This window comes from Beta vulgaris, chromosome 9 (genome assembly GCF_026745355.1).
Source record: "Beta vulgaris subsp. vulgaris cultivar EL10 chromosome 9, EL10.2, whole genome shotgun sequence".
NCBI classification, from domain to species: Eukaryota; Viridiplantae; Streptophyta; class Magnoliopsida; order Caryophyllales; family Amaranthaceae; genus Beta; species Beta vulgaris.
The window spans coordinates 31,497,727-31,513,778 of record NC_079210.1 but is presented as its reverse complement, the minus strand read 5'-3'; the positions used below and the strand labels follow the sequence as shown (position 1 = coordinate 31,513,778).

General features: G+C 41.4%; 1 protein-coding gene across 1 annotated transcript; it reads left to right on the top strand.

Moving 5' to 3' along the window:
- The first annotated feature begins 10,587 nt into the window (after positions 1 to 10,587).
- LOC104903503 (phospholipase A1-IIdelta) lies at positions 10,588 to 15,895 on the top strand. The gene is made up of 2 exons (XM_010691543.4): positions 10,588 to 11,298; positions 14,811 to 15,895. Exons 1-2 carry the CDS (start codon positions 10,770 to 10,772, stop codon positions 15,560 to 15,562), a joined length of 1,281 nt encoding a protein of 426 aa, XP_010689845.2. The 5' UTR covers positions 10,588 to 10,769; the 3' UTR covers positions 15,563 to 15,895.
- Positions 15,896 to 16,052: the final 157 nt, after the last annotated feature.

Sequence of the window (16,052 nt, the reverse complement as noted above, 5' to 3'; positions counted from 1 at the left end):
TGTTCCTTTACTCGAGGGGCCCAACCTGGGTTTGAACAGATCCGTGCCTCGAATGACCGAGGACGAGGCTAGGGTGGCTATTTACTGCCAATGTGTCACCATTATTGACAGAGGTGACCGAAAGCAGGTCCCTCAACTTTGGAATCCTGCTGCGGAAGATCTGAGTAATGAGCACTTCTTGTCAGCGATGGGGTTGAGTCATGCCTATCCCCAGGGTAGGGATTTTGATGTTTAGGTAATCGACCGCCCTTCTTTAAATTTGGCTACTGATATGATTCTTTTGTCTTGCAGTTATTACTCGCCAGGAACTCGACGAAGAAATACAAAAGTGTTTAACGGCGAATCAACGGGTGCAAGACCAGATTTGACAAAAGGTGTCGAGAGGGGATACTCGAGTACCTCGAGCCCAAAAGGTAGTGTACTTCCTTGTTTGCTTATTCCTTCTTTCTTCGCTTCGATTACTGATTCTTACTTTTGCAGGATCCTTCAAAGAGGCCAAAAACTCGACCCCCTACTGCATCTGCCATTGTCACTCCTCGAGGGACTGACGACAAGAGGGAGGTTTCTAAAGGAGTTACTCCTCGCTCGAAGGGGAAATCTATGGAGACTCGTGAGGTTGGGGAAATCCCACCCCCTCGAGAGGAGGATTCGCCAATCCCTAAGAGGAGAAAGACTTTAGACTCGGAAACCATCGTGCTTCCGTTCACAAAGCGATCAAGTATGCAGAAGGCTGCTCTTTTTGACTCAGCGGTGAAGCGCTTCTCAATATGACGGATATCGAGGTCATCCGGGATCTTTCGTAAGACGAGGAAGTCGAAATGCTTCACTCTACCTGGATTGACGTAAGTCTCAACCATTACTTATTTTGTTTCAAGATGATTTGGCGCTAACTGTTTCTTTATTTCAGCACTCGATCCGGATGGCCGTGATGGGCCATTGACACACTAATGCTCCCGGAAGCTTCGAGAGGAGTTGGCGGAGTAAACCAAGCTTGCCTCAGATCGAGAACTTGAAATCGAGCAACTTAACAAAGACTTCAAGATCGAAAGGAAGCAAATGGCCGAAGATAAGGCTGCTTTAGACCAAAAGCTTCAGGATGCTATAAGCCAGAGGGATAGTGTCAAGCGCACCAAAAAGCTTATCATCTAGAAGTGGAAGGACTCCAAGGAGGGCAAAGATTTTTCCGCCAACATGGGGCTGCTGGTTGGAGTAAGGTCGAATCGGAATATAACTCGACGGTTGATGCAGAGCTTAAGGTCGACGATGCTTTGGACATCGAGGGCATTTTAGCTGAGGAAGTGCCAAACGCTGGCGGAGGAGAGGTGGCCGACGACGAGGATCCTGGAGAGCAACACTACTCGAGTACTCCCGCTTCCAATGACAACGAAGACGATGATGAAGAAGTTGAGGAAGCCGAAGAGGCCTCTGATACCTCGAGTAGCGGGTCCTCGAGCAGCTCAACATGATCTTTTTGGCTCACTCGTCCTTCTGCTTTTTGCCTGTTGCTTTTTGCCTTTTTGCTTTTTGCCTTGTAATTAGCTAAGTCTTGAATGGCTTTTTAGAATGTAAATCTTTTACTTCAATGAATGGAATCTTTTGGCTCAACCACTCTTTCTTCATTTTTGTTGCTTTGCACTTCGTTGCCTAATTTTCGGTCATTCGAGACGTAACATACTCGAGCCCAACTGCCCAAGTGATCCTTCAATATCCTCCTATGCTCCTGACTTGGCCCTGGGCCATGTAAGCGTGTGGCGCGTTACATGCAATTTGGGCTTTGACACGTAGAGCCCACTGTGGGGGTTAGATTTAATGAATCTTTGAGAACTGCAAACTTATTTGCTTATAAGTACGGACAGAAATGCCTGCATAATTCGTAATTCACTCTTCCTCTTTTCTCTCTCTTCTTTAGCTCGATCCTTGATCCTTCTCTTTCAATCTCGAACGATGATGTCTCAATCCCTGATCACTACTGAGGCCCTTCGAGCGGCCAAACGTCGCCAATTGGCTAAGTCCAATTCGAGTGCTTCTACCCCCTCGAGGGCACTGGCAGATGCTTCCAAGGTGAAGCTTGAGGTCCCGCCCCCATTTGAAGGGGTGGGGATGACTATCGATTAGGGTATCGGCTTTGGCTCGAAGGTCCAAGCCAGGGATTGCTGCGGGGACCTCGACAGGCGAGATGCCCTCGTCAACCGTCTTTGATTAGCCGAGATGCGGCTCTTTGAGGCTATGAAGAAGGCCCGAGAGGCTTTTGATGAGAAGGTGATGGACCTTGAGCAATCTATCAAGGTCATCACGGAGTAGATGGAGTCAGCCAGCAAGATACGACGGGAGGCCCTTAAGGACTGCAAGAAGGCTGATCAGCGGGCGGAGAAGGCCTAGAAGAATGCTGAGGAGGCCATCACCAAGGCTTGGGAGTGCCGAGATGCGATTCTCAATGACTGGAAGGTCTCCGTGGAAGGGAGGACCTTCAACGATGACGCATCCCTGCAAGCCTCCGAGATAGGCCACGTTGAGGCCGTTCGAAAGGTGCGGGCAATACTCGAGAGGATCTACCCTAGCCTCTCCTACGCTGAAGTCGAGAAAGGTGTAAAGGCGCTCTCCCAAGAAGATCGAGGGACTAGTGAGGCCCCTCAGGTCGAGCGTCAGGTTCCCGCCCCTAACAACCTCGAGGGGTGAGCCCAGGTAGGACTTGTTTATAAGTGATGGATGCCAAAGTTGCAGCCTCTACCCATTTCGTAGAGTAATATACAGTCACCAGCAGGAACCTTCGTTGCCCTGAAGTAGGGAGGATGCCATCTCGAGAAAAAGATATGATCTTATCCATACAATTAGGGCTTCTATCAAGGGTGGCTACCCCCCTGTTGATACTTGGAGCTTTCAAGACTTCGCACATGATGGGTCGAGGTGAGAGGTCTTTTGCCGAGCTAGCTAATCTCGACAACGCATCTGCTTGCTGATTCTCAGATCCAGGGATATGCGTAATGGTGAAGGGAGCTAGATCAGTAATTTCTGCCTTTACCTTCTTCAGGTACATCTTCATGTTGTTTTCTTTAGCTTCGAACTCCCCCGTTACTTGTCCAACGATGAGCTGAGAGTCGGAGTGAGCTCTGAGCTTTCGGGCACCAGCTATTTTGCATAGATGGATCCCGAGGAGTGGTGCTTCATACTCGGCCTCATAATTCGAGGCAGCAAAATCGAACTTGATGGTGTATTATGTTCTGATCTTTTGTGGGTCTGAGATAAAGATTCCGGCTCCACATCCGACCTTTGATGATGACCCGTCGACAACCAGCTCCCATAAGCCTTACTCCATAGGTTCGGGTCTAGAAGTGCATTATGCTATCAAGTCTGCTAAAGCATGTGCTTTGATAGCACGTCGTGGCTCGGATTCGATGCCAAAATCTAAGAGTTGGTTAGGCCAGTGTGTCACCCTGCTAAACTGGTTCGTTCCTTTGAGTTTTCGAGTGGCGAGGACAAGGGCCAAAATGATCTTCTCAATGGGAAGATACTTGGCTTCTGCGCCTCGAAGGGCGTGGCTTATGAAGTATACTGGATGCTGATTCTCGAAGGGCGTGGCGTATGAAGTATACTTGCTTATGAAGTATACTGGATGATGAAGTATACTCGAAGGGAGCCTCGAAGGGGGTGGCTCGGCGACTTGGACTGCGCTGAGGGCGTGTTTTAATACGGTCAGGTAGACAAAGAGTGTCTCAAGGGTGAGACAAGTTTAGGGAGGCTGGCCAAATGGGCCTTGAGTTGCCGAAAGTCTTCTTGTGCAGCTTTATCCCAGTCGAATGTCAATTGCTTCAACGCTCTAAGGAAGTACAAGCTTTAGTCGACATATCGAAAAATAAAACGACCCAGGGCCGCCATACAGCCTAGGCGCTAGACCTCTTTAACTGTTCGAGGGCTTTTCATTTAAATGATAGCTTGAATTTTATCAGGGTTGGCCTCTATTCCCTTTCTTCATCCATAAGAAAACCAAAGGCACTTTCCTTCTTTTACACCGAAGACACATTTCTTTGGATTTAGCTTCATGTTGTAGGTGCGTAGGGTAGAAAGTTTTTCCCTTAAGTCTGAGATATTGTCTTCCTCTTTTTTTTCTCTCCAGGATCATGTCGTTGACATAGACTTCGATATTTCGCCCTATTTGCTTCTCGAACATTTTGTTTACAAACCGCTGGTAGGTGGCTCCTGCATTCTTGAGGCCGAAGGGCATCACCTTATAATAGTAAACGCCAGAATTGGTAGTGAAAGTTGTGCGTACCTGATCTTCTTCGACCATGAGAATTTGATGATATCCCGCATTAGAATCCATAAAGCTGAATAGTGCATGTCCTGCCGTCGAGTCGACTAGTCTGTCGATCTTAGGGAGAGGAAAGTCGTCATTTGGACAAGCCTCGTTCAAGTCTGTGAAGTCGACGCACATTCTCCAGGCCTTAGATGACTTGCGAACTAGGACTATGTTGGCATGCCATTCAGTGTATTGACACTCTCGAATGAAGCCTGCGGCCAACAACTTCTTGACTTCCTTCACGGTGGCAGTGCTTCTTTTTACCCCTTCGTGCCCGAGCTTTTGTTTGATTGGCCGGTGTCCTTCTCGGATATTTAATCGATGGACCATAAGCTGGGATTGATGTCGGGCATTTCGTCGACGGTATAAGCAAACACGTCTTGAAACCCTCGAATGACCTCTATAATTTCGGCCTTTATGCTGCAAGGAACTTTCTTACCGATTCAAACTGTCCGACCTTTCTTTTCGTCGATGCATACTTTTTCATCCCTGTCTACCCGTCGAGGCCTCTCGTACCGCTTGGGATTTTCAGCCACGTAGAGTCCCATGACAGGGAGGGGCTCTTCAGGCTCGGGATGCTTTCTTTTCCGAATGATTTCTTCTTTATCCTTGCTCTTGAGAATGTTGACATAACATTCTCGGGTGGACTTTTGGTCACCAAATAATCGAGCGACCTTGCCATCGTCCCCCTCGAATTGTAGGAGTAGTTGGTATGTTGAGATGAAAGCTTTGACTTTGTTGCGGGTTAGGTGCCCTATTATTACATTGTAGGGGAGGTTGGTGTCGACGACCAGGTAATCGATGATCACATTTCTTCCTTTTCCCTTCTCTCCTATTCGAGTGGGAAGTTTGATCGAGCCAAGTGGGTGGACGGACTGTCCGCCAAACCCCAGTAAAGGTTGATCGATGGGCGTGAGATCTGCCTCCCGATACTTCAGCTTACTTAAGCAGTCCATTGTGATGCTATCTGCAGAACTCCCACTATCGATCAGTTCTCGACCTACCCGTAGATTCGTTATTTTCGTCTCGACAACCAGGGGGGTCATCGTGTAGGGTCTTAATTGGTCGATGACTGTCTTTGAATGTCATCGTAGGGAACTTAGCCGAGGTAGTGACGTCCATCCTATTCTTCAGGGCATATAGGTATTCATTTCGAGAGCGCCCGAAGCATATCTTCTTACAATGACGTTTACATACCCAGTTGTCTCATCACTTCGGGGCTGCTTTTCTCTTCGAGGCTCACTTTTCTTCTTTTTCGGATCTTTTAAGTATCGGTTCAATTTCCTTCATCAGCTAGTTTGTCTAGCGCTCTCTTCAACTCTCGACAGTCACGCGTTATGTGACCACAATCGTGATGGTGCTCGCACCAGAGCCTCTTGTCTCTCTTATTGACAAAAGTTCTAATACGATTAGGCTTTAGTAGAGTATACTTCTCTTTGATATCGAGGTAGATTTCTCTTCTGTTCAGATTGTATAGAGGATCGTTTCAGTTGTCGTCCAGTCGGGGTTTCTTATCTCTTTCCTTTCGAGGGACATCTCTTGGGGCGTTCGCTCGAGGAGTATACTCGTGCTTCCTTTAGTTGGAACTAGGTTCCTTATGCGTTTTGCAAATGCCGGAGCTTGGATGAACTTTTGAGCAAGGTTCATGGCCTTGGAGAATGTAGAAGCCTCGCTCTCTTGGAGTTTGAGCTTGAACCTACTCGAGGGATACAACCCTGACATGAGTGCGGTGAATGTGACGATGTCCTGGAGGTCGGAGACCTTCAGGGATTCTTCATTGAATCTCTTGATATAATCCACCAAGTCTTCGTCTCTTTGTTGTCTGATGGACATCAGTTGGATGCTGGTCTTGCGGTGTCTTCGTCCTGTTATAAAGTTTTGTTTAAAGGCCGTCTCGAGGGCCGCGAAGTTCGAGATGCTTCCGGGGGGAAGCTCCGTGAACCAGGTGAGAGCCAGTCCCTTCAAGGTGGTGGGGAAGAACTTACACCACGCAACCTCGCTACCTGTTTGCATACTCATTTATGCTTTAAATGCTGCCAAGTGATCGATGGGATTAGTGGTTCCACCATAGTGTTCGATTAGGGGGACTTTAACTTTTTGCGGGTTGGGAGTTCGCATGATGCTTTTGCTGAAAGGAGTGATGAAACCCAAGTTGCCCATTTGGACCCCGGATTCTTCACTGGGCTTAGAGCTACTAGATCCTTGCTCTGTCGTCTTTTTTTGCTGTCAAGATTCCCTCCATTCCCGGTTAGGGATTGGGGAGTCTCTCCTCCTCTAGACCGTGTTGGCTTCTCATTCAAGACTTCGCGGGCATCACGTCTACCATTTCTTAGGTAGCGTTCATTGATTACGTGCCTCGCGTCTCCTTTGCCGGGAGCAGTTCGAGCTGATCTTTGAGGAACTGGAGGTGAGTTAGGGGGGTCGAGGATTATGACCTGAGGTGGAGGGTCGAGGCGACCTGCTCGAGTATGTCCCAAGACCAATAAAGGAATGGGAGGAATGGGAGGCATGTTCGAGGTGCCATCCCCTTTGTTTTGGAAGTCAAGTATCAGGGTCCTGAGGCTGCGCTCGAGGTTGTCGCTAAGACAATCCGCCAGTTGTTGGAGGTCTTGCTGAGTGACTGGATTGGAACTAGTTTGCTCAAATCGAGGGGGCTCAATCTGGGGCAGAACCATCCTCTATCGAGGTTCCCCAGAGTGATGGCACAGGTTGCCTCTCAAGAGTGGACCTCTTCGAGGATACGCTGGTGGCGAGATGAGAGGACGAGAGCTCTTCGAGGGTTCCCTGCCATCTCATCGGCTACTTTGGGGGGCGGAGTCCCCGTAAAATGTGACGGGCTTGGAGACCTCTGTCGTCGCCGGGTTCTTCGAGTATTGGCCATGGCTTTTAGTTCAATGTCCCTACAGACGACGCTAACCTGTTTCAGGTAAAAGCTTGTATGATGGGGGATAGATCAAGATCAAGAAATGAGATGGTGACCAGCTGCTCGGAGAATGACGAGGGACGTGCAAAATGGAGAGTTAGACTACCCCGGGGGTGGATTCAGGATCGCCCCTCCGACGATCAAGTCAGTTGATGTGTATTAATTGGGATGCGTGAAGTAGTTTATCTAGAATTCATTACCTCAATAAATGGGGATCTGCTCCCTATTTATAAGCGTTGAAATACGTGAAAATGTCATGCCAAGTTGGCGCAAGATCCGAGATGGATGGGACCCACTGAGGGTTTGCCATACTGGCACGTGCCTATTGAATATGCGGGGCCCACTAAGGATTTATTGGGTCCAAACAGGATTGATGATTTAGAAATCCTAACATCAATAGAACTCCTTTTCTTAATCCACTTAGAATTTGGATTCCTCAATCCATTTATACTTCTTTTCCAAATCCAATTAGTATTTGAAATATTTTTCAAAGCATGCCTAAACAAAAATATTTTAACTTCCTTAAATCCTTAAAATAATTTCTAACTTTCAAACTGGTCAACCTTCTTTAAATAAATAAATCATTTCGAACTAAATTATATTTAAATATAAATACTAAAATATATTTATAAAATCCATAAATTTATGGAGAATTACACAAACCTTCAGGGAGACGCGACATTCGCAAAAGAGTGTGGCGCCGGCGGTGAGGGCGAGATGCGATCGGCAGCGAACAGTTATGACAGTGAGAGTAAGAAGATTAATTGTGAGTTGTCGTTAAATCGAATCTGGTTATATTAGGTCTATTTTTTGCAATATATTAAACGGTTTTTTCACCAAATACCTCCGACAAATCAAGAAATCCACCATATACCCTCAATGTTACAGAAATGCACCGTATACCCTCGAGTTTCGAAAACTGTGCACCATATACCCTTTTCCTAACTATCGTTAACCCACCGTTAGATTTATTTACGATTTTACCATCGTTAAGCCCTAATCCTAATTTAACTTAACCCTAACCCTAATCTAACCCCAATGCTTCCCCTAAACCCTCCCCCTTACCCTAAACCTACCCCTTGGCAGCCCCCACCCCCACCCCTCCCCTCCACCCCACCCCCATTTCCCACCGCCGATGTGCGTGCCGACCTCTCCTACCCCCACCGTCGCTGCTTTTGTCGGTCTCCCCCACCCCACCGACGCTGCGCGTCCGTTCACCGCCGACCACCACTCACCCCTTCCCTTCGAACACCAAACCCAGACCCCTCCCCTTTCGCCACCCCTACAGTCCCCCCTCCTCACCATCCCTACAAAATCGCGCCAACTCCCCCCCCAAAATCGCGTTGATTTACAATGTTGAAACGCTTTGTAATCATTGGTCTTAGGATGGATTCAAGTTTTCGGTGATTGGAAAATCCTTTGTCGGTCTTAACCTAAGTCGCGCTGATTGTGAAACGCTTCGTAATCGGAAGAACATGCGAGAGATTAGGAGAGAGGGGGGGCTTGAGATAGCAGCGATGAAGGTGAGGGAGTAGTGTGCTTGGTCAGAGGTGGGATTAACTAGCAGACGACAGTTAGTAGATGGAGGAGTGGTGGTGGTTGTCGCCGGAGCTCGTCGGTTGCGGCAGAGGGAAGGGGAGGGGGTGGGGGTTGCGGCAGAGGGAGGGGTGGGGGAGGGTGGGGTGGGGGTTGCGGCAGAGGAAGGGGTGGGGGGGATGGTGGAGGGGGAGGGGGAAGGGGAGGTGGCTGGGCTGGGCTTAGGGTTAAGGTTTAGGGCTTAGATTTTAGGGTTAGTATTTAGATTAGGGTTAGGGATTAGGTTTAGATTTTAGGGTTAGGAGTTGATTGTGGCAAAATGGTAAATAATGTTAACGGTGAGTTAACGGTAGTTAAAAAAAGGGTATTTGGTGCACAAAAATGAAAAGTCATGGGTATATGGTGAATTGTTGAAACATTGAGGGTATATTGTGAATTTCGTGATTTGTCGAGGGTATTTGGTGAAATGTGTGTTTAGAAATTAAATTATTATTAGAAAATAATAATTTAATATACGGTAATTTAATATATGGTGCACAAAAATAATTTCTAAACAAACATTGAGGGTATATTTTCTAAAAGTCATGAGGAGTGATATATGCCCCTTAAATTAAACCTCATTACTCGAGTATCTATGAATTTCTTAAACACACATTATAACTATCTTAATAGATTCATGCAATAAAAACTATATAATCTTCTTAACAATGCATATGCTTATTGTCACATAGAAATTCATGCTCTTAAAATCAACACGATCCATCTAGATTCAATTCCTATTGCAATTAAGAATAATCGATTCTCTAATAACCAACCCTAGTATGATATTATAGTTAAGAATAATTCAATTAAATAAGAATACTAAATCTAGCAAACTTGGGGATATGGGAAAATCATGTATTATATCCTGGCTGGATTTTAACTTAACCCTTAATTAATAAATTATTTACTCATAAAGTAAAAGTTTGTGGAATAGGGCAAACTAAACATAACAATCTAAACCTTAAAGAAGTGGTTTTCGAGAAGGGTAGATAGGGTATGGATTACGAGATAGGATTATAAGATATGTAGCTTTTGTTTACCAGGGAGATGAGGGTCAAAGCAAGGTGGGTTCTCCAAAACCACAATCATTGATGAGATCTAACACTGCTCTAACCCTACTCTTTCACATCAAATATGTGATATATCCATCATGACGGGAAGTAAACATGAAAATTGGGGAAGGAGAGAGAGTGTAAAGAGAGAGAATGACAAGGTTTAAATGAAATAAAAAAGCGAATGAGGGATGGTATGAGGATTTTTACATATTGATAGGGCCTTAGTTACTAAGAAAATACAGGTCGGGATTTAAATAACAATGCTTAATACAACTTGCTTGGGATTTAAGTGGGGGAGGGGGTGAGGAGGGGGCTTCGAAGTGCGTCTAGCTTTTAAGGAGCCTCTAAGTAGGAGTCTTGTGCGAAGACACTATAGAGAATTTCTTTTACCTATTAAAACGAAAATAATAATAATTCTCATTTCATTCCAAACAAAAGAAGATGTGTAGTACATGCTTTATCCTTATCTCATATTCTCATACAGCAATACCAAGTAGTACTTGATTTAGTGGTAAGGTTTGTATCCAACAATATTGAGGCCTCAAAAGATCTTCTCTATGTAATTGGGCCTGCAAGGTTCCAGATCAATAGGACACTTCACCTTCGCAATTTTTTTTAATAAAACTTTATTTCCATTTAAGTATTAACTTTATATCACTTTCTTATCCATATTATAATACAAGAAGGTTATCACAAGCAGTGTAACAATAGTGCTCATTTCCCACCTGGAAATAATAGTGGTCCAAAACAAGAGACGATATTATTGATATATTACCTTCATAAGTCAACCCAATCTGGCCAATGCTATTAAAGTTAATAACTCCCTAAATTGCTCGTCCAACAAACAATCACCAATACTACCTTCATCACATTCATCCTTACTCTCCAAACACCATTCTTTACCATTTTCTCATGAGCCATGGCTGAAACAGACATGGTAGAGCTAGGACTCTCAGATGGAGGCCCTACATGGCAGCACCTCCTAGGGTCCCACAACTGGGATCACCTTCTGGACCCACTCAATGAAGATCTTCGACGTCTGATCCTTCGTTGTGGTGACTTCTGTCAAGTCACCTACGACACCTTCATAAACGATCCTAACTCCGCCTACTGCGGCGCTAGTCGATACGCTAAGGCTGACCTTCTTAAGAAAACCGCCTTCCCTGGTGGCTCTGATAAGTATGATGTCGTAGGGTTTCTCTATGCCACCGCACGTGTTAGCGTTCCTGAGGCCTTTCTCTTTAAGTCCATGTCACGTGAGAGGTGGGATAGAGAGTCTAATTGGATTGGTTATATTGCAGTTTCTAATGATGAAGTGAGTAATGAGATTGGGAGAAGAGAAATTTATGTAGCGTGGAGAGGAACTACAAGAAACTATGAATGGATTGATGTTCTTGGGGCTAAACTTCAATCTGCTATGCCTTTGCTGTCTGAAGGAGGTGATCATGGTTAGTAATTTTTTATCCTTTAATTATTATTATGACTCTAAATTCGTGGCTTTTTTCTCTCTTTATTTCGTGGGTTCTTTTCTATAGGCTGCCTCCGTAATTTAATTTTTAACCTTGTCAATTCTAAAATGTCTACAGTTTTAATATGATTTTGGAAGTATTTCTATGATTCCCATATCAATTTGTATCATATCTTTGTTGATAATTATAGTGAAATGGTCAATGTTATAAGAAAAAGTTACAAAGATTCCAAACTTGCATCATATAAGAGAGTTGAGATGATGTTCGTATATGTACGTACAATTATTGCGCCACTAACTGAGCTCTGATAATATGAAAATACCATTTCCTCAAAAAAAAAAAAAAAAAAATGATCTGAAAAGACCATAGCAAAATCAAATTAATTAAGAATAATAATAAGCGAGCATTTGGTATGATCAATGGAAACGGAATAAAAAGAATTTGGATAAAAAGAAAAATAGAAATAATAATTGTTGTCTTTAGTAGTTGTTTGGCATCCTTGTGGAATGGAAATAATTGAGAGGTTTATAATTGAGGAAGGAAACGTGATTTGTTTCCACTAGTTTGATAAGGGTTACAAATGGGGGATTGTGTTTCCCTCCGAAAACGGTATTTGTTACTTAACACTCATACCAAATAATTAGAAATGGAAACACTTTTTTGAATCCGCTTCCTAAATCAAATTTTTCTATACCAAACACCCTAAATGACTATTGTTTGATAGAGTATACTACAATTACACATAATTCTTGCTAGCTAGTCTTCTTTATTGCACCTAAAAGAATTTTATTTGTAAGGATATTTTTTTGACGGAAAGGATATTAAGATCAACAGTTAATATTAAATTATAAACTAATCGAAAACGATCTTAATAATTACATGTACTTGTTTAATATATGTAAGGTTTTTTTGATATTTGCAGTAAAGTGACACCATTTTTCATATGCTAGAATCTAGATATATCATCACGAAAACTTATGTAAATAACTTAATATTGCTATAATTGGCTTTCGAAATATTACTATTTGGAAAAAACTTTATCAATCTAGTGGATCAGCAACCCACTATTAATAAAAATAAATAAATAATAAAATTCAACTCATCAATTTTAATAATTTTTTAATAATTATTTTATTTATAATGGGTTAACTACCCACAGATAAATATAATACTGTCCTTACTTTTTCGATACTTTAATTCTTTAGAATATTACCTTTTACATGTTTAAGTGGGGGGTTTGGCAGCAAGCACTATAAACGTTTGGATTAGGCTGCCAGTAAATTGTTGACCACTATAAAGTGTGATACCTGGCAGTCAAAGTTGATTATTTTGATTTCTGACTAGTGAAAACCTTTTGGGATAATTTTCGCCTGTTATATTGTACTACCTCCGTTCTTTTTAATTTTTACACTTTGACATTTTACACTATTCACAAATTGCACTTTGACCCTCGTTTGTGATTTATACGTGAATAAAAACATAGTCATGTGGGATCTTGTTAGATTCGTATTAGTATGTATTTTATTAATATATAGTTTTTATATTTTTTACAAATACAAAATAAGAGATATAAAGGCTCAAAGTAGTGCATTGGCATGCGTGAAAAGTGTAAGTGTAACAATTAAAAAGAAACGGAGGTAGTATCATACTTCAAATTATTTTTTTTTAAGTCCCCACTAGGACCTCTTTGGTATGACAAAAAACTATATGAGATTAATACCTTATTCAGATCAGTCAGCTCAATTATATAATTAATGCTTGTGAGTAGGAAAATATAAGAAAATCCCTATTTCCAAACACAAGTATAGTGGGGTTCAAACTTGTAACTTTACCAGATTACAAGTGAAGTTTCCCACCACCCCTACTAATCAAACTTGATATACTTAAAATTATTATGCTTCCCTCTTTATGTAGTGCTATTGTGCTATCTTCCAAAAGGAAAAGAATAAAGAGATGGCTGGACAAATAATGTGTCAATGTCATTATTGTCTGGCATTAGAAAAACTCCGTCAAATAATAATGAAAAATAGATGGTTGGTTTGGGGGACCGGGTTGATGGAAAAGCTATGCAAGAATTAAAATTAGAATTTTGGAGGGAATATTCCAACTGAACCAAACTTTTTATATAAACACATAATATTTTCATTAAAATAATTTTTTTGGAACTATTCCAAGGAAAAAAAAAAAGGCTAACACACCCAATGCCGTGCTATTTCTGATAATACAGCCTTAAATTTAAATATTATAATGATTTTTGTTTTAAAAATACTTGCCAATCAGTATCTTAGTAATTAGTAATCTAGTACTATGTCATTATCTTAGTTTTTTGGAATATTTTCTTCTAATCTCCAGATATATATAATCTTCATTTGCAAGTTGGTAGCATGTAACATCAAACTATAGGAGCCGAAGATTCAATAGTCAATACATGGATGAGTCCTCTTGCAATTTGTAAAAGTATCTAGTATTGTAGTCTATATACCATATTCCAGAATGATTTTACATAATCTTATCAGAAACGTCTCATATTAATATTTATGCTAATTAAAGTGTATCCATCCTCAATTATTTCATTCAATTTCACATTTATCTTCACTATCGATGACAAGCTTGAATGTGATATTGATTAATAATTATGTGATTAAAAAAAATATGTTTTATGACTTAAATTACTGTTAGTAACATTTTTCTTTTCTTTTTGACGGGGATTACTGCTAGTAACATTGGTACAGTTACTACAGTACGATATTTTTATACGAATTGAAATGTAAATTAGTTATTAACATATTATTATTACAACGTATACAATGTGTACCCAATGAGTCTTAAGTGTCTTAGGGAGATCAAACTGAGACTTGTTTACAAGAGAAAAACCTCATCAAACTTAGCAAGTATAGGCAATAGACTTCTTGTGGTTTTAGGTATTGTTTTTATAAACATTCTAATTTATAGATAGTCTAATTTCATAGAAAATAAGAATCAAAGTGGTTGTTAAGTTGACATGATGATATAAAATGAAACTTTTTAGGAAGTTATGCTTCTAATAAAATGAGAAGTTGCTAACATGACCTCTCCTAAATAAGTAGAACTTCATATGGCAACTCCAACTGCCTATGCTCGACTAAATAATTAGCATTACTCAATTCTTAGGACATGAAGTTATATAGGAATTGCAAGAACAATGGAAATATAACATCCCAAATGCAACCAAACAACACCTTAGTTTCAGTATAACTAATAAAGCTACTAAATTATGGTTATATTTTGTTTTTCATATACTACCAGTTTTTTATTTATTTACTATACTACACATTCATGATTCAATACTACGTTTCATTTGGCCAAGTATGCCACCAAAAATTGATATGAAGAAATATTATTTATAACCGATATGATGAAGTTGGCATTTTTTGAACAACCATTCAAGAGACAAAGTATTAATTGATGTCAATGCTTAAGCTCATAATGTAATTCTGTTTCTTGATCCGCAGACCACAATGAGAACGGAGAAGATGACGAAGATGAAGATGAAGATCACGATGAACATGGACATACATTGCCCAAAGTTATGAAAGGTTGGCTTACAATTTACACCTCCGATGACGAAAAATCCCCCTTCACGAAACTTAGTGCAAGAGCACAGATTTCAAACAAGATCAAACAGCTAATTGATCAATACAAAGATGAAGAACTTAGCATCATATTAACAGGCCATAGCCTAGGAGCAACACTATCAGTAATAAGTGCTTTTGACATTGTTGAGAATATAACAAGGGAGATCCCAGTCTCGGCCATTGTTTTCGGTTGTCCTAAAGTGGGTAACAAGAGCTTTAAAAATAGGGTGAACTTACACCCTAATCTTAAAATCCTGCATGTTAGAAATGTGATAGACACAATACCACTTTATCCCGCTAGACTCATGGGGTACGTACACATAGGGACTGAACTAGAGATCGATTCAAGGAAATCGCCGTACTTAAAGCACTCGAGACATGTTGGTGATTGGCATAACTTGCAAGCTATGTTGCATATTGTGAATGGTTGGCAAGGCATTAAGGAAGAGTTTAGGCTTGTAATTGAACGGAGTATCGCGTTGGTTAATAAATCATGTGATTATCTCAAAGAAGAATGTCTTGTTCCACCATCTTGGTGGGTTGAGAAGAATAAAGGGATGGTTTTGAATGAGCGAGGAGAATGGGTTTTGGCTGGTCCTGAGGAAGGTCCGGTTCCTGAATTTGATTGACAAGTATTAAATTGGTGTTTTGCAGTGTCTAAGTTGTGTTGTTTGGCTGCTATTTTTTCTTGGCTTGATTGGAGATTGGCTCAGTGATCATTTGAATTTGTGTGTGATTTTTCAATTACAAATCTTAAGCATTATTCTTTTGTGTATAATATTGAGTTGGTCAATATAAAATTATGTCAACAACTCAGTGGAGTGAGTATATAAACTTTTTATTTAAGGGAAAATTCATGAGGTTTGACGTAATTCTCAAACTTTTTATTTGAGAATTATGTCAAATTTCGAGTGTACCTGAGTAATTTTCTCTTTATTAATAAAAGGAAACATTAGCATTAACATATTGTGTGAATATGTCAATGACACAACATAGCTTGTAAAATAGCGAGGATTTATCACTAAAGAATGAAGTTGTACTAAGTATACAACCAATCTCAAAACATGTTGATTGTTCAACGAGGTGTGAGAGCAAGTAATGAGGGAACTGGAGAGCATG

Excerpts from the sequence above, each read along its gene's own strand:
- LOC104903503 (XM_010691543.4), top strand. The coding sequence starts at position 10,770 with ATGGCTGAAACAGACATGGTAGAGCTAGGACTCTCAGATGGAGGCCCT. Across the intron at positions 11,299-14,810 it reads GTCTGAAGGAGGTGATCATG|ACCACAATGAGAACGGAGAA; the intron begins GTTAGTAATTTT and ends CTTGATCCGCAG.